The following is an 18,223-nucleotide window of genomic DNA, read 5'->3' as shown; positions in this document are numbered from 1 at the left end:
TACAGTGGTTGATCGCTCGCTTAAGTGTTTTAATTTAAACAACGTTTGTTTAAAAAAATATGTGGGATGTTTTGGTGGTGGGGAAACAACGGTATGTTGTACAGCAACAATACTTTGATTTATGTGGAATTACAATTTCGGTATTTTGTGGGCTACTGGAGGAGATGTAAAGTGACCCATCTCAGCACAATTGAACAAGTCGAAATTTATATTTTAATATATCACGCAATACTAAACAGTTTCAATTATCAAACAAATTTTTATATAAATTTAAGTGAAATACATATACTACTACTAACACTTGATTTCGCCGAAATAATGCTTTTTTAAGCTTTGGGTTGGGTATGTAAATGACAAACACAGAAATTTATGCAAAATTCATTCCGCTGCATAACAATGATGAATGCTTTAATTCAAATTGTATGCTTATTATCTACTCGTCTTAAAAACATTGGTAAAATTTAACTTGCAAATAGGCTTCTGATAGTGGTTACAAAATGTGCCATCAAATTTGAAGCTTGATAAATGCCGTCGAAAAAAAATTTCTAAAAAAAAAAACAGCATCATTAATATGATAAATTATGCATATACGACTGAACTGCTTTTTTACAGCATCTTTGTTATAGTTTTCGGACTTAAATCAACGAAATGTTCAATATATGAATGTGTTTTGAGAAGAGTTGACATTTTCGAGTTATTGCAATTTAAACACATTTCCCAACATTATACACGAACAGATTATATAAAACACAACTGTAAAAAGCTCCACATAGATGTTTTGGAGCATCTATGGTGTGCCATATTTATTTGTGTGCATATGTTGCATACTTTGTAGAAATGTTGAGTAATGGGTGGTTTTCATTTTTTGCGTATCAAATTCTTAATTAATAAAAGAAAAAAACAACAGTCTAACTTATTACATTTGCATATGAAATTCTTTATTACCTTCACTTGCGAATAGGATACGTTTTCATTTGAATTTGGTGGCGTTAACCAAAACCAAGGTGGCAATCAACGCGGTGGTAATAACAACGGAAACAATAATCCATGGGAACGAAGAAGACGTTTCTGAGATTCAGTGTCACCTTAAATGAATGTGCGTGAGCGATTACGTTGTATTTTTAATGATGAAAAATAATGATAATGATCGAACAATTAAAATGATTCTACTGTACTACAACCAATTCACATAGACACAATCAAGTAGTTCTATGGATGTTGGAACATTTATAAAGAACATAAAGAACATTTATCAGACGCTCGACAGTAAGATTTCACAACAATAGTATTTATTGATAAGACATCAAATTATAAATTTATGAAGCACATGCAAAATCTCAATATATATTAACATCGGATGCTGCATACCAACATATATATTATATGTTTATGTGTAAAGTAAAGAAGAAAGCAAGAAATTTTCCTTCAATTGATGCGTCTGCCTACAATTATTTTCTCGCGCAATTTCCAAGTTTTTGTGCGATGGATATTTTAGCTGACGAATTTGTGAAATAAAATTTCGTTTGTCTCTTCTTGCTCTATATTATGCGTGTGTAATATTTTTTGTATTACATTTTTAGAACAAAAACGGTAATTTACATTAATTTATGTAGACAAAACTACAATTCTTAGACTAAAATATAATATAATACATGTCCAAATATGTGTAATTAAATGGAAAACTTTTAATCTAAATATTTTGAAATTAAATTTTATCGCAATGTTGATGATTGTTGGAGGGTTGGAGAGGGAGGGAGGGTGGACGTGAGGCAATTTCTCTTTGCTGCGTTGTTTTGTTGTTTGTTCGTCGTGTTGGGTCTTAATGTTGGTGAGAAATGTGCGTGCCAAATGTAGGGGCTTTGGAGATTGTCAGAGTGTTTGTGTAATTTTTCATAATAAACAGGTATTTTATTATATGTTGTATTTTTTCAAGTTTTCACTTAAAATAAACTTAGCTGATATAAGATTTTTCTTCTTTGCTCATTTCCAAGTGGGGATATGAAATAGTTGCCCTACTTTTTTTTATCGTTCCAAAACTATTTTATTTTATTATATACAAATTTTTGAATTTAACTCTTTGTCAAAAGTACTTAGTTACATGAAATACAATATATTTGTTGTAATTGTGTTATGCAACCATCCACAACGCCCATCTGAGTCACATTTATTATAAGAGTAAAATAAAAAAAATATGTACAGCCTTTCTTCAAAAAATAATTTTTAGTAAACACCGTAAATGCAATTAATTCGCGATTAATTACACTTTTTGTGTTGTATGCATATATGATGTTTAGCAAACGAAAATTGAGTGCTTATTTGCATGAGAGTTTCTAAAATCATTACTTCACATACATATCAGCGATTTGTTTCATCAATACATGCTATTACTCCAAAAAATTATTACAAATACTTTTAAATATTTTTTTTATTCAATAAAATATTCTAAAACCCCAAATTACCAAATTTAATGAGTTAAAATCTAATTGGTGTTGTAGTATCACCATTGATATTAAACAATTGCTAATAAATTAGTATAGCTATATTTTAATAAATCTGTTTTAAAAACTGACTTTCAGATTATCATTGCTTTTATGTATTCTTTTGTAATATTTATTCACTGATTCTTGGGTAGACCAGTTTCTGCGAAACAACAACTAATTTCTCTAATAGAAGTGGCTGACAGAGGTCTATATGAAAAAGCTTCTTATGTAAAAAAGTCAGATTAAGAACCGAAGTGGTTTGGTTTGTGATTGATTGGATTTCATGTGGTAATGGAAGTAGAGAAATTCTGTAATTCGTGTAAAATGTCCTTTGCAAAGTTTTTTCATATTTTGTGTGAAATTTACTGAAAAAGTAGTTAACTCGTATGGAGTGTTCTTTTTAGATATGTGATACAATTAATTGGCCGCACATTTCTATCGATTTTTGTCACTTTTATTTTTATAATAGCTTTCTGTAAAAAAATAATTTTCAGCAATAATGGAACTGCACAAATAAATCCATCAAGTAAAAAACATTGAGTTGAGATGACTTATACAGAAAAGTTAATTCATCACATAACTGTACATTTTTAAATCTATAACTTTAATTCGCTTAAAAATTAAATTATTGACGCAGGACCAAACATTCATACTACTGTTAATTGACATTTCCTGTAATATGTCCAATAATGGTTATGTTGCCATACTTAATGCCAGTAAAATAACAACAGTAAGATCAACAAAATGTTGGAAAATTTTTAAATTTAAATAAAATATTGGCTTTATCGACACGTTGTTACTATGACATTACTTTAAAAACGTAATTTGTTGGGAAACATTTATTTTTTATGGACGACCTTTACTTTTAATAAACTTATAACAAATTGATATACGAGTCGTGTTTTGTGGAAGTGTGTTTTCAACTAACTTGGAGGATGCAAAATCAATTTTGTTATATGCAGACCACAACTGAGAAAAAAACTTTTTGTAATTCTTGCGGAGAAAATAAAGCTGCAATATTTCGTAAAAATATAATTTTTGAGCAACAACAAGCAATATTGCTGCTTCTTCAACATTTGCTATGAAATAAATTGATTGTGAAACAACTTTGTCTCGGAGAGGTAAGAAAATGCTGTGATTTTTTACATTAAATATAACAAAAAAGTATAAACACTTTAAATGAAAACTTTACAGAAATGAATAGTTCTAGTCTTGGTGTTTTATCCAGTGAAGTGCGCAAGCAAAGGTTAGAAAAATGTTGGAATTTGATTGCCTACTTGCATCAACTGAATAAAAAAACACGTGAAATTTATTCGAAAAATATATTGTTTATGAAAAACTTTTCTTAAATATTAGCTAAAAAACTTATTCAAGTTATATATTATGGGGCTTTCTTCTAAAATTCTAAAAGTAAAACTCCTTATCTCAGATATGCCGATAGTTAGTGATATGAGGGAATCTGAATCATCGTATGAACTGAATATGTAAATATATAAAAAAATATTTGAATTATTTTTACTAATTTTTGCTATAAATTTAAAATTGCTAACAAAATGTCTACTGCTGAAAGGGCACATGTCTCGCAGCGAAACACAAGTGCACTTAAAGCCGGCGGGCAAATGTGCCAAAGGCAAAGAATTCAGTAGTATAGTATTAAAATACTATATATGAAGTTATTGAAGTTGAGCAGCAATGAGGAGGGTTCAATTCATTGTGCTATTTTATTTGAATTCGTATAAAAAACTTGAAATTGTTGAGAATGAGGAATGTTGTTTTCTTTACGAATATGAATTTATAAACAAATGTCAATATCTACCATAAATGTTACGAATTATTTACTTCTGATCGACACATTTTGCAAAACACAACTGCAAAATGGTGTATACAACTTTCTTGGATAAAACATAAAATATCTTTCTGTGAAACGGCATATCTGAGGCTTCTGATTTTTCTGATCATGAAATTCCACTTCAATGTTAATGAAGATTTAAACAAATCTAAGATGCGAAGTGCTTAGCACAAAAACAAAAATCAAAACTATCCATCTACTATACTCGCAAATCTACGAAATGTTTTTCAAATTTTTTTAAATATATTATTTTTTTATCAGATTTTTTTATATTTATTTTGTTTATTTGTCACGATTTAATTTTATCCTCAAGAAAATAAAAAGTGTAGTAATTATTAAAAAAATTTTTTTGAGTTTGTTTAAAATCATTATTTATAAAAATACGAGATTTATGTTTTATAATTTAGTTCTTTAGAAATCGTAAAATATCCCGTTTTAAACTTAAAATCATAATTTATAAAAATACGAGATTTATGTTTTATAATTTAGTTCTTTAGAAATCGTAAAATATCCCGTTTTAACCTTAACTGTTTGAAAAACATTTCGAACTGTCAAATTCAACTGGCAGTCAAAAGATATTCACCAATAAACTTTGTATAAAAACACACAAACATAAATTTAATCAAAGCACATATATATTTTATAGAACAAGCGACATAATTGGGTGCAAAATAACAAAGGTAGAAATTCAAACAGTACTGAATCAGCGAAGTCGAATCCTACACTGCCTTTCAATATACAACAAATTGAGGGTTTAGGTGCTAATATCGACTGGAATGCTGTCAAAGGGTAAGTGTGACATAACGAGTTAATCCTTTTGTTTTATTTAAAATTACATTTTGCAAGGTATTGAGCGTTGTAAACGAATTAACCATCGTGCGTTGAAAATTATTGTAATTACCGTAACTTTGTTAAGCTTGAATTATAATTTCAAAATAATGAAGAAAAGATTTCAAAGCAAAAAACAAACTTTGTTAATCTATAAGTATCTTTTAAAATTTTGTATTGAGCCGATTAAATTTATTTAAATCAACAAAATTTTTCCAGTGTAAGTCTTTATTTGCTTACCCAAGTTAAATTAAACAGTAGTCGAACTTTTAGTTAGTTGTTCTACTTTCTCATAAATAATCAATAATTCATTGTTGTTCTTTGCAGTTTTCTGTATACCACTTTACAAAGCTGATCGCTTCAGGAATCCACCAACGGTGCGCAATAAGGTCGTGGCGCTTCTGTGCTAATACTTCAAAGGTTAGTTATATATTACATTAATCGTATATTAATTTTATTTACAACTTTTCAATGATTATAATAACGGATCTAATTACTGAATACCTTACCTTACCTTACAATTATCGTGTTGATTTTTACGTTAATGAGATAAAAACAAAAAGTATTTTTATACTATGTTTTTTTTGTTGAAAATCTAATGATTATTTTTTTTTATTTCTTGCAGACATAAAAATTGTGAGCTCCGACTTATACATTGAGGTAATTATGCACTTGTATTATATTTAATATAAAAAAAACACTTGATAGGCATTTCAATATCTGTAAGTGTGCAATTACACCTAATTCTCAAAATCGCCTTATACGATTATTTTTGGTCATAAATATTTCTTTTTCAAACTGTTGTTAAATTATCATACATCTTTTATATGATAATTTAAGAATTAAGCCAAGCACTTGGCCTTTGTAAACATTCGCATTTTAAAGTTCTCTATCTTTTCAATCTTGTTATTCAATATATTTTTCAAATGATGATAGTAATTACCGTATGAGTATATTCAATGACTAAAACTCGACGGCTGCGCTCTTTGCGTACTGATTTAAACATCAAATAGTTAGATATCTATTATTTTTGCATAAACACAACCTAAACGAAATTATTTTCTATTTCAGGCATTCGATACAACAGTCTACTTTGGTAAAACCAAACTGTAAATATTATGTTAGCGTCCATTCCAATAAAAATTATTTTAAAACTACGTTATAAGACTGGAAAAGTGATAAAGTAAAGAGTTCCATAGCGACATAATGGTAAGCGTTTTCTCTTCGTCTTTTTTTTTTACAATAAATACATAACACAATTTGAATTTATAATGATGTTAGTAATTACCGTATGAGTTCAAAAGACTGTGACTTAATCTTGACGGCTGCGCTTATGCGTTCTGAATTTAATTACATTAAGACAAGCGAAAAAAGTTGAACAGTAAGTTCATTAATATTGAAATTTGTTCGAATTAATCGAAAAATCGATTATCTTAACTTTAATACAGATAAACTTAGTAACTGCAACAGCAGAACACACCTACAATTTTGTTTTTTTTTTTATTTTATGTCAAATTATTTGAATAACTTTTTTTTTTTAGTAATTTTTCGCTTGTTTTATTTTACGATATTAAAAATTAGTGATATTTTGGTTTTAAAATGTGTGTAACATAACACTTTTCTCCTATTTCAGCGTCGTGTGCTACCTACCAGTATATGCAATGTAAATTTAAATATGCAACAGGTAAGCTTAATGTTTATTAATAATTTTTTTAATACAATGTCTCAAAACAGTTAAATTTTTGTATGATGATATTAATTGGTCCGTGTTTATGAATTTATATTGATTTTAATTTTTCCAATTACTGATTCTAGTAAAATAATAGGTAGATAAAAGCAATATGGCGATAATAGTTTTAGCTTGTTTTGAATTATCTGAAAATGTATTTTAAATTTTAGTTTTCTATTTTCCTATATTGCTTTGTATTTGCTCAATTTACTACAGGACCTAATATACATCCATTATAAACTTAATATTGCCCTTTATTAATATATAATATTTTTTTATTTTTTCTAGTGTGAATCAGCAAAATGTGCATGGTAGAATTTGGCGATATTTCTTAAAATGTGAGTTTATTATTATTATTTTTACTTTTATTTATTTTAAAGCAAGTTTTCCTTGATGAAATTAATTGGTCCGTGTTTATGAATTTATATTGATTTCAACATTTCCAATTACTGATTGTGTTTTTTTGTAATATAACTATTACAATCATTTTTATTATTAAAACATTATATTTATGCTTATTTCTTTTTCTCTTTACAGATTACGTCTTGATACTCTTAAATACAGTGAAGAAGTGAGCTGACGTGTGTTGTTGTGTAGGATGTATGGAATGAATGTTGCATGGATATTAATTGCAAATGACAAATTAAATATTTACACAAATGCTGTAAAAAATTCATTGCCTTAAAATCACTATGTAAATGATAATGTAAATAAATAATGAAGTAAATAATAGTAAAATAAATGCTCTATTATAGAAAAAAAAAACATTGTAAAATATAAATAATTTGATTTTTTTTTAATTTGTAGTGATTTTTATTTTAAATACATAAATAGTTTTGCAATGTACATATCTTTTTACTTAAATTTTCGAGTAAATATTGCTATATTTTAAAGAAATATTGTAGTTAAATTTATTTTAAAATTAAGTGATAAAACGCAGATAGCCATCCCGCTTGATGATGTAACATTCATTCAACATCAACATTACATAACACTGATTGATAATTGATGATATACAAGAGGTAAGATAGAAACCAAGCTATTTTATTTCGTATTTAAGAAAAAGATCAAAATGTATTTATAGCATAGGCATTTCCTGTGTTTAACTATTACTTAAAAACTATTGATCACTATAAGCATTATTCATTTTAAGCATCACATTTTTAATTTAATTTCTTACTTTTTCAGGTACGTCTAACTGAATATATAATATCTTAGACAGTTTCAATCGTCTAACAAACTGAATGCCATATTTATTTATGGCTTGGAAATTAAACGTCTAGAAATGATTTTAACACAGGTGAGAAATTCTTCAAGCAAAGTTGGATTATAATGACTATTTGAAACATAACTAAGAACGTGCGTACAGACGTGCTCTATAGCCATCAAAGCGAAGATAAAGATTTTGTGCAAACTACCAAAAATACTTTTCTAAAACAAAAATATTTTCATTATATTTCCATTTTAAAAACTATTAAAGCATAGTGTCAACTTTCGAATTTTACTTGTTCCTACAGGTCGTCAATATATTCAAAAAAGTTATGTTTCGAATTGGTTAATGTTTATTATAGGTTTAAATACCAAATGATGATATTTTTTACATATTGTCTTCTTTTCCCGACATAATTTCATATTGATGATTTTAAAATTTGCTGATTAACAAAAACAAGAATTATTTTTTAAAATCTGATAACAAATACTAATGCTGCCATATCTTTTTTCTTGCAGGTATGTTTACGCAGGCGTTCAAAACCAGCGTTGCAAATGAAACATTTTTATTTTTTTACTTTCATATTCTTATTTTAGCTTTTTTAATTGAAAAAATATCAATAAATGATTAAAAAAAAAATTGAAAATCGTATCTTATTCAATGTGGTTTATGATATAAATTGATGCTACTTATTCGGGCTGACATGAATGAGTATACAAAGAAACTTAATTCCGAACATTTCCTTACACAAACACCGGTTGTTGTAAAAGTAAACGAATCTTTGTAAAATTTCAGAATTTTCCGTTTTGATTTAGATGAAAAAACACTATAGTGGAATTGATACTACAATATAAGGGGAGGGTTACGTTGTACAATATTTTAAAGATATTTTAATATTTCATTAACATCCAAAGTTATCTTAAAAGTACCTTTGGAGTTCAAAAGCTTCAACCCCAATCGTAACCTAACCGATCGGTACCTCTTAATATAGTTGCAAGTTTGAAGACAACCTCACCATAAGACTCGGCTGAAATGCCTGAAATTATTTGTTAATTTGCTTTAATTTAAATAGTTTAGATAGTGTGTTAGTTTACCTTTCAACTTGCCATTGCTTAATAAAGCTTTTGGGTCTTTTAACTCAGGATTACGTCCAGTTATCCAACTGGCAAGCTCCGACACCATATTGCTGTTTTGTGGACAAAGTATAGGAGTGACTATAGGGTTGTTGTCATTCGAACCAAATACCGGCAAATTTATACGACTATAACCCAACGATGTTTCCGCACCCCAACGTGTTTTGCCATATATACAAACAATCAATTGTGGCCCTGAAATTTGTTTTACATACACGCATTCTTGAATTAATTTTTTATGTGTATATAGTATCTACTTACAACCAAAAGGTGTTGTACTCTTAAAAGTCCACTCTAAAGGAAAGTTGAATATTATTTTATCTTTAAAGTAGCCACTCCTATTCGATGCCGTTTGCGAAATACCACTTTGTACACCGGATACCAACTCCCAATCCGGGCCGTACACAACTTCATAGCGACAAAACACTTCTGCTGCATTTGGCCCTAATGGAAATTCCATTGCTTCTAATTGGCCAGTAATAAATATATTGAAATAACTGGCCGTAGTTGGTGAATCAGACATGTCAGAGAGTGATCTATAAATAAAATTTTAGTTTTTGCTTGTGTCTCTTATTTTGCGGTTCTGCTTCCTGAGCGTTACAAAAGTGCAATTCCGTTTGTTTATATACATTTTCGTTTCCATGGCAATACTGCAGGTGCTGCCAATAGTTTGTTAAAATAGTTAAAGTGACAGTACTGCCATTTACAGGACTGCATATAACGGCTATAATATTTTTATTTACATACATATATACATGTACTTGAGTACTGCGTTTTGTTTCTAGTAAAGCATCTGTAGTTAACAGCAACGAATGGCAAGCGATTCTATATAAAAATTGTCTAGCATAAAGTCAAACTTTCAATATGACACATCCGGTAATTTTTACGCATGGTTGTATAAATTATGCTTAATGGGGATACCAGACTATTGCAAAGCCACACTCATGTCAACATACATATATAAAATGGAATCTCCGAATCCGCATGGTTGGCAAGTTGGTTGGTGCGCTAACATAGAGAGCAACAGCGCTGTTAAATAGTATATAAAACAGTGGGTTGATATAAAAAAGCCAAGTTGTTTTTCTCATTGCTCGGTCGGGTAAAGTCACATCGGTCGTGTGCTGTGATTATAAATATAGACAGGGAATGAACCTGTTGTGCGTTTCAAAGGCAAAGATTCGTGTTTAAATTAATTAAATATAAGAAATTTATTAATAAAATAGATAAGAGTGGTTGTTATATTATTAGCGCAAGTGTAATGCAATTAGTGAATACAAAAGTTTGCCAATATTGTGCAATGGAAATTATTGATATTTGATCAAAAATAAAATGTATGTAAAAGTAAAATTCGATTAATCGGGAAAAAATATGCAGCAGCATCTTAGCAACAATAACAAGTACAACGAAGAAAACAGAAAGCAACAACAACCACAAGATATCATCAACTATCGTACGAAATAATTCGCAAACGTCAATAACAACAATAATAATAACAACAACAAACACATAAGATAGTAGCCAACATGCGCATAAATGGCAACACGTAAACAACAACAAAAACAAGAGTAACAGTGACGACAACAGCAAGGTAGGCAACAAAACAACAGTAACAACAACAAATACATATTTAGCAACCGACGTTGTAATGATAGAAACTTGGCAAACGGCTTTGCTAGAAACAGTCATTATAAGTGATTTCACCTAAATACTTAGAAGAAAATTCAATGAAAATAACTAAAAGACTGAAATAAGCGTTAAATTTGGTTTACTTTTGAGCAGTTTACCGGTGAAACTAATAAATCATTTGAACCAAACAAATATATAATTTAGCAGATTCATATGCCTTAGTGCTAAGTGGTCAAATTTTAAGACAAATTTGTGCTCGCACACATATGTATGTATGTTGTATAAGTGTGTACGTTTGTATAATGAGCATTGACAGCAACGGACACTTGTTAACAACAATGTTGTAGCCAATTACTAGACAAATAGGCAGCAACATCCAACGCCTCCGGTATATCTAGCGCACCAACAAAACTACAGCACAAAATCATAAGTTCATCACAGATACACATGGATTTGCAAAACCGTATGTTTGTAGATAAGGAAAAAACATTTAAAAATCGTGTACCTCAGCTGTAAAAAATTCGGCGAATTTTACTTGGAGATTCTCTTATAAGTGTTCATTTCATTAACAGGCTCTAAATATCTGGAGGGTGGTTAAAAAATGTAGATGCGCAGCCGTCGAAATTATTATAAAGCTTATTATGTGGTGTTTTGCATCAATTAATGCTCTATGTCGAAATGCAGACAAGTCAAAATTCAGTGTAAATAATAATTAGTATTTAAAAACGTTCAGCTGCTTCAAAATCTATAAAATATATACATATGTACATATGTATGTATATGTAAAATACATACAACTTTGTATAGGAAAGCGATTATCAGGCAGTGTAGTCTTCCATCAAAAAATATTCATATATAATGTATGTATGTATGTTTGTCTGCACATGTGTTGGTTTGCGGTTTCGTTCCTACTATTTGTACGTCGACATGCTGGTACAGTAAATAAATTGTTTTCGATCTTCGCTAGTGAAATATTTTAATCAACTCAGTGCATCTGTGTAGTGACGTTTCGCCGGCGACTGCATTCTCAGATTTATTGAATTTCTATTATAACAGAGAATTTAAAAATGAATACATGTATACAAATAATCTCCGAGAATTTGAAGTTGATGAGGCAAATAGAAGAATAATAAAATTTTTAACTTAGTGTAAACGAATCCATAACTTTAAGCGCGTTTTCAAAAAGCCTTGATAATTATCTCTATTCAGCTATTGTAATAATAAATTACTTTGGTTTTCGAATTTAAAATAATTATAAATTATTAGAAGTTCTGAAGATTAGCTAAATACATTTAAATCTTTAAATCTACATAATTTTTGTTTATTTTATTAATAAAAATACCTCTTCAGGAAAGAAAATATAAAGAACGCGCTTTCTCCGACTTGCAAGTAAATAAAACAGCCTTTTTTAAATTTTTTTCTCATATAAAAAATGAAATATTTTATTAACATTTTTTATTGTTAAAAACATACACTACTAAGAAAGAAATCCTGAAAAAAATATTTCTCGGGAAAAAAAGATGCAGCGCGGTGGCACGATCATCTAAAGTGAAAAAATATGTGCTTTAGTTCAAACCTTAACTTAGAACTAGGACGAAGGAATAAACTGAAATTTGGATATTTTGCAGAAATTTTTTTACAAAAAAAATGAAAATTTCAGTGCAAATTTCGCGACATTTTTTTCATATAGTTGTAATCGAAAAAAATATCCTTCGTCTAAGTCTTTAAGAATTATATCTCAATTTCTCGAGAAATCTTGCCGACCGATTTCAAAAACACAGTTTCGAGAAAAAAGCGTTTAAAGACGCCGCACTTAGCCTAGCTAGCCTCGATCGCACAAGTTCTCAAGGCTGTATCTCCAAAACTATTACTCGGATTAACTTGAAAATTAGGACTTTATTCTGAAGGTAGAATTTAATAAAACAATAAAATAAAAATTCAGTTTTTTGAAACACGTAAACCCTTAATTTAAACGCCTCTTTATAACAATAATCTTGTTTAATTGGAAAAGTGATATGAAGAATTATTTCTGGCAAATTTAAATTTTACATACATGCATAAATAAATACATATTATAATTTGTGTTGCCAGATATTTCGGATAATTTGAACAAAAAAATAATAATAATTGTTTGTTTAAAGGTGAAATGGGAAATTATAAAGTTATTAACGGCTGTTGTCCTTCGCTAGGTAAAGTAAAAAATCTAAATAACGTATATATGTAGGTACATACATACTATACATAGGTACATTTTTGTCGTGAAACATTCAATCATTCATTTTCAATCCATCACACGTGAAAATATTTCTAGATTCGCACACATTGGGTGCGCTACATTTTTTGATAATATAGTGCTATAATATTGGGTAGTCGAAAAAGTCTTTTCGTATGTCTAATTAAACTTTTATTTTTTTATATTTATAATAATAAATAAATAAACAAATATATACCATTTTGGTCCACCACGTTTTGCCATTTTACCGCTACAAGCATTAATCCATCAGTGTAAAACTTTCATCAGTGGAAATCGAACTGTAACTTTTTTCAACTTCCCCGATTTTTTTTGGTGAAATTAAGCTTAAAATCGCACCTTTCCAATACTATATGGTACGACACAATAGCACTGGAGATATACGACTGCAACAACATCTATTGACAAAATACGGCTTTTTCGACTACCAATATTTTAAAGAATTGGATAGGCAAATATGCAACTTAAACACAAATTTCGATGTGTTTAGAATATTGCTAATATACATAGATTATTGGAAGTATGAATGAATTCAAAAATCTGGTACTTTTTATAATACCCAGAATAACTAAGTTATCAATTCCGTAGAAATTAAATTTATTGATATTTTTTATTCTGGAAAATATGTTTCCGCTGAAAATCTCTACCAACATGTTGTACATGTTCAACAGTGCCGATAAATTAAGACGCATGCTTGAATTTGGCGTTAAATAGCATCGGTTGGTTGAATTGTTCGCACCAAAAACAGTACAGACGATTGGAAACGATATTATTAAAATAAATAAAAGTGTATCCTTTAAATAAATTTCATTCGCACTCATGCGTTTTAATCCTCAATTTTAGGAGTGTGTCCGTGAAATAAAGAATTTAAGCCACAAGAAATATATAAAAAATTAGTGCAAAAATCGTGAAATATATAATAAAGTCAAATGTGAACAAAAAATAAATAAAACGAACGGATTGTCAATTAAATGAATATTAAAAAAAAGAAACAAAAATAAAAAGCGTATTAAGTAATAAAATTCCATAATATCGTGTAAATGAGTTCGTAAATAGATTATGATACCACGATTTGCTGTTGAATGTATCAAAATGCCCCAAAAACCAGAGCAAAATACGAGAGCAAGGTGAGTAGAAATACATTTTTAACTTTCTTAATCTTTAATATATTTACATATGTATGTATTGACGAAAGTGTAATTTTATTTATAAAATTCTTATATTTAGTTGAATTTTGTAATACGCATATGCGTAAACAACTTTTATTTCTACGAATTGCGTTAATCTTCCTCTCACATTGTAGGGTCTTAATAAATAGTTTTATAAGAATGTGATGTGATGATTGACATCTAAAAATGTTCTGCAGATTTTATTTCGTGTAATAAAATTTTAATAGCCAATTCCAATGAACCAAATTTATTGTTATAGCGGCGGAAAACATTTCTAAAATAATTTTGATAAAATTTTGAAAGTATTCGTAAATTATTATTAATTTTTTTAATTATTTAAATTTTGAAAGTGGTCAAAACTTATTTTTAAAATTTGAAAGTGTTATTTTAATTTTTTTTTTTTATTTTTTAATCATTTAAACTTTGAAAGTTTTGGAAATTGATTTTAAAATTTTTTAATATTTTTTTATTAAATACAATGTCAGTGGTCCTGCTTCAAAACGTTTACATCTTGATTTTTTTTGTCGATTTCATTTTCTAACAGTTCCTTACATTTTGTTGAATATTTGCTTTTCTGCTGGATCTAGGATGTAAACTTATTGCTGCAGTTTTCCTACTTCAACTTCAAACTGAAGCTGAAAATTGTCGCCATGTCTATTTCCGCTTTTTTATAGGGAGCTTGCATCCAATGATGACAAACAATACTCCCGTTGACGTTTGCATATTTAATTGCTGTCACCTCCCATCGATACACTTTCAATAACTGTGCTATGCAAATCTCTTGGAATTACGCATTAGTTACCGTTATATTATGCATATGTTTAAATCATGAGATTGCAAAATTATCGCAGCTAAAGCTTCATAAAGGAGGCGTATGGCCGACAAACTATACACACACACAACCTAACGTATATACATACATACATACATATCCTCCTACACACTCATGCAATTTGAGAAAATCGTACGAAATTTTAGTCGTTGCTGCAATAAAGTAGAGATTTCTTCTACACAAATACTTTAAGAATATTCGGCAGGCTAAGTGAACCCCTAGAAATTAATTCTTTGTTTTTTTGTTCGGTTGGACACTCCTGTTCGCAGTTAGATTGATCTTTATCTTGATTATGATCAGTAAGTTTGTTTTTTTCGGAAATCAAGCTGTACCGAATGTCGTGAAGATATCTTGTCAAATCAGAAAGTTTTCCATGTCCTCGAAATATTTTTCTTAAGTACTTTCGGGTTCCATTCCGATGATTGTTGATTTGTTTGCATGTCGAACTCGTAAACCCATAACTCCTCGGCAATTCTAATGCTCTCCATGAATGTGGGTTCATAATTCGCAGACCTGTTTACGGTTCGCTTTTTGAACAAAATCAGCTTTATCTTTATCCTTGCCATCTCTCTCACACTTGCCGGATGAGTTTCAAACACCATATCCTTCAATTTTTGCATCAGTTGAAGAGGTCGAAGGTCGTCAGAATGAGGCATGTCTTCAACGATGTCTCGACCGTTTTTGAAGGTTGTGTTTTTGATAAAACTGAATCACCGCAATCCTTTTCCAACATTCTCGACGATCGAAATTTCAAAATTTCCAGAATGGAAGCGAGCAACCATTGTTGAGCTACACGAACTGCTATAGTATCGTCACCGTAAACTTCACAAATTTGAAAATAAAGCGAATTTTTTCATTATTTTCATTCATTTTTGAACAGCTGTAACTTTTTTTTAAATTCCTGAATTTAATTTAGTTTAATTTTATTGGTTAAATGAAGCTTAAAATGTCATCTTTCCAACACTATATGATTGGTAGTACTGGAGATATACGACTGCAACGACATCTATTAGCAAAATACGAAAATACTTTTTCGAATACCAATATTAAGAGGGTTAGGACCCATACATACATACATATATGTGCCATATAAAATTTGCGAAAAAATATTGAAAATATTTTGTGAATTTGTATTTTAGAAATAATAAAAACTAATAGATTATTAATATAATTTTCGCTTAATAATTTAATATAACCAGTTGAGCTTGTTTCTCAGAATTTATTAGATAATATCCATATATGTATGTATGTATATGATAATGCATGCAGCTAGGCATTTCGTTTAAGCCCAACTTGCTTGCAAATGGCCTGTCCAAAACAAAAATGAACGGCATTGCCGACGGACACCTCAAATAAGATTACATGCAAAGTGGTTTACCACAGAGTCAAATTGTATAAATAGGGGTGTACGTTTTTGTATGTATGTATGTTACAACGTATGTATATGTGCATAAATAATTATTTAATCTTTATTTTACGTACATTTTTGTTGTACAGGTGCTAAATATTTAATGCATTGAAGCGATAAACTTATTCTACCGCGAAATATCATTTCGAGGCATTCATCCTTGACTTACTAAGAATTTTTAATAAAAACAAACACTACATGCATACAGACATGTAATTTGTGACAAAACTCGTTTTGACATAAATAAACGAAACTAAAATTGCTGATAAATTAAAAATACACATTTTTGGAACACAGTTATCTTTCTTAGAATAAACCAGCAACAATAAAATCATGCGTATTTTCACATTTGGCACGTAAAGACAAGTGTGCCTATCTTGAAGTTTTGCATAAATTTCTATTTCGTGTAATCTAGCGACAAAGAGCGTAAACACAATACAGTCTAGGTTAGGTTAGGTTAAGAGGTCGATCCTAACAGCAATCTCACTGTGATACTAAAAACTCCCAAAACAGATCATAAGACCCTTACGAATCGGCAAAGCGCTTTCGAACTGTCACAAATTTGTTGAGACGGCTAATGACAGTATCGGCTTTTCTCAACATTGTAAATTGCGGCAAGATGAGCCTGGTTAAGGGCAAGTAGTTCAGAAGATCTCCTGCGATATACTCTAGGCCAAACAAACAGGCGTGGCCGTTTAAGCCTACGACTCGTGCTAGAACGAAAGACGCCAATGGACGTCCAACTCGGTTCTATTTCGATGTAAGCGGGGCAAGGGTGTCCTTTCTGGCTAACTCATCGACTTTGCAGTTGCCGTTAATTGCCGCTGGGCTGTCGGAGTGAATGCTGAAGTAAGCTACATTTCGCAGCCGCTACGGCGCCTCTCCTCCAGCTACTCCTCCCCGTCTACATATCCCTCGTCAGTATGTGAGCAGAGAAAAAGTCACCACGAGTAGCCTCTGCGGCTTAGTGATGCAGGTTTTCAGGAAAGGAGTTGAAGGAGGAGAGAATTTCGGCCTGCCCTTGTTTGGATCCCTTCATAAGACCAGTTTCCTTGAGTCTTAGAGCACACTTCGCCGCAATACATTTGTCAGCAATATCCACAGGTGCCGTGTGTAAAAATGGCGGATATATTTTTGGTGTAGTCCGCAGTGCACCAGAGAGCCCTTTTTGGACACGTTTAAGCTTAGCAAGTGTAGCCTTTTCGAGCGCCCTCCGTCCGACGAATACACCATAGATCATTACGGCATATAGAAAACCGGTTGGCTCGAAATTGCTCCATATAAACTGCGACCGAATCGATAAATTTTTTTTTAAACACCAGAGACCTCAACATCTCATGAATCGACTAGTGTCCACGCTAGACTCGTAATTTATTGGTAACGAGAAGTGCGTTTATGAATATGACATCGAAACTGTCAAAAAATCCAGCAAATAGCGCTCCAAAAATAACCCGAAACCGAAAACACGAAATTCGCTAAAGGCACTGCAGGTCATAACAGCCGAGGCCTATAATAAGTGTATGGAATAAGCGTAGGGAAAGTTGGATTAAGCGTAAGGCGATAATAAAGATTTGTATTATTTGAAAATGTAGTTTTTTTCATTCCGGATCAAATTTGATCAGACCGCATATAGAAAACCGGGCGGTTCGAAAAACTAAACACATGTACATACAACGTATTTCCGACTCAAATCAAGATTCTCATAAAT

General features: G+C 30.2%; 2 protein-coding genes, 1 long non-coding RNA gene and 2 other non-coding genes across 5 annotated transcripts; 3 read left to right on the top strand and 2 right to left on the bottom strand.

The window, feature by feature from the left end:
- Positions 1 to 961: 961 nt before the first annotated feature.
- On the top strand, positions 962 to 1,695 carry LOC125780283 (protein no-on-transient A-like; the record flags this gene model as incomplete). Its single annotated transcript, XM_049462264.1, is given in 1 exon segment — positions 962 to 1,695. A coding segment is annotated over 1 exon segment (111 nt), but the record flags the coding sequence as incomplete, so codon positions are not given.
- A 2,896-nt stretch (positions 1,696 to 4,591) lies between these two features.
- Positions 4,592 to 4,990, bottom strand: LOC125780284 (uncharacterized). Its single transcript, XR_007423701.1, has 2 exons — positions 4,852 to 4,990; positions 4,592 to 4,769 (listed from the first exon to the last, which is right to left on the bottom strand). It is a non-coding gene; the product is annotated as an uncharacterized LOC125780284 (long non-coding RNA).
- Positions 4,991 to 6,900: 1,910 nt separating this feature from the next.
- LOC115066256 (small nucleolar RNA U18) lies at positions 6,901 to 6,971 on the top strand. Its single transcript, XR_003845869.1, has one exon. It is a non-coding gene; the product is annotated as a small nucleolar RNA U18 (small nucleolar RNA).
- Positions 6,972 to 7,273: 302 nt separating this feature from the next.
- On the top strand, positions 7,274 to 7,344 carry LOC115066255 (small nucleolar RNA U18). The gene has a single exon (XR_003845868.1). It is a non-coding gene; the product is annotated as a small nucleolar RNA U18 (small nucleolar RNA).
- A 1,512-nt stretch (positions 7,345 to 8,856) lies between these two features.
- LOC105227485 (B9 domain-containing protein 1) lies at positions 8,857 to 9,890 on the bottom strand. Its single transcript, XM_029550767.2, has 3 exons — positions 9,491 to 9,890; positions 9,191 to 9,424; positions 8,857 to 9,132 (listed from the first exon to the last, which is right to left on the bottom strand). The coding sequence occupies exons 1-3, from the start codon at positions 9,750 to 9,752 to the stop codon at positions 9,044 to 9,046; spliced, it is 585 nt and encodes a 194-aa protein (XP_029406627.2). The 5' UTR covers positions 9,753 to 9,890; the 3' UTR covers positions 8,857 to 9,043.
- Positions 9,891 to 18,223: the final 8,333 nt, after the last annotated feature.

This window comes from Bactrocera dorsalis, unplaced genomic scaffold (assembly GCF_023373825.1).
Source record: "Bactrocera dorsalis isolate Fly_Bdor unplaced genomic scaffold, ASM2337382v1 BdCtg396, whole genome shotgun sequence".
Classification (NCBI taxonomy): domain Eukaryota; kingdom Metazoa; phylum Arthropoda; class Insecta; order Diptera; family Tephritidae; genus Bactrocera; species Bactrocera dorsalis.
This window is presented reverse-complemented; position numbering and strand designations above follow the sequence as displayed.

Bases quoted from the DNA above. Each gene is read 5' to 3' on its own strand.
- LOC105227485 (XM_029550767.2), bottom strand. From the start codon at position 9,752: ATGTCTGATTCACCAACTACGGCCAGTTATTTCAATATATTTATTACT. The intron at 9,425-9,490 runs GTAAGTAGATAC...AACAAATTTCAG, and splicing joins GAGTACAACACCTTTTGGTT to GGCCACAATTGATTGTTTGT. The intron at 9,133-9,190 runs GTAAACTAACAC...AAATAATTTCAG, and splicing joins AAGCAATGGCAAGTTGAAAG to GCATTTCAGCCGAGTCTTAT.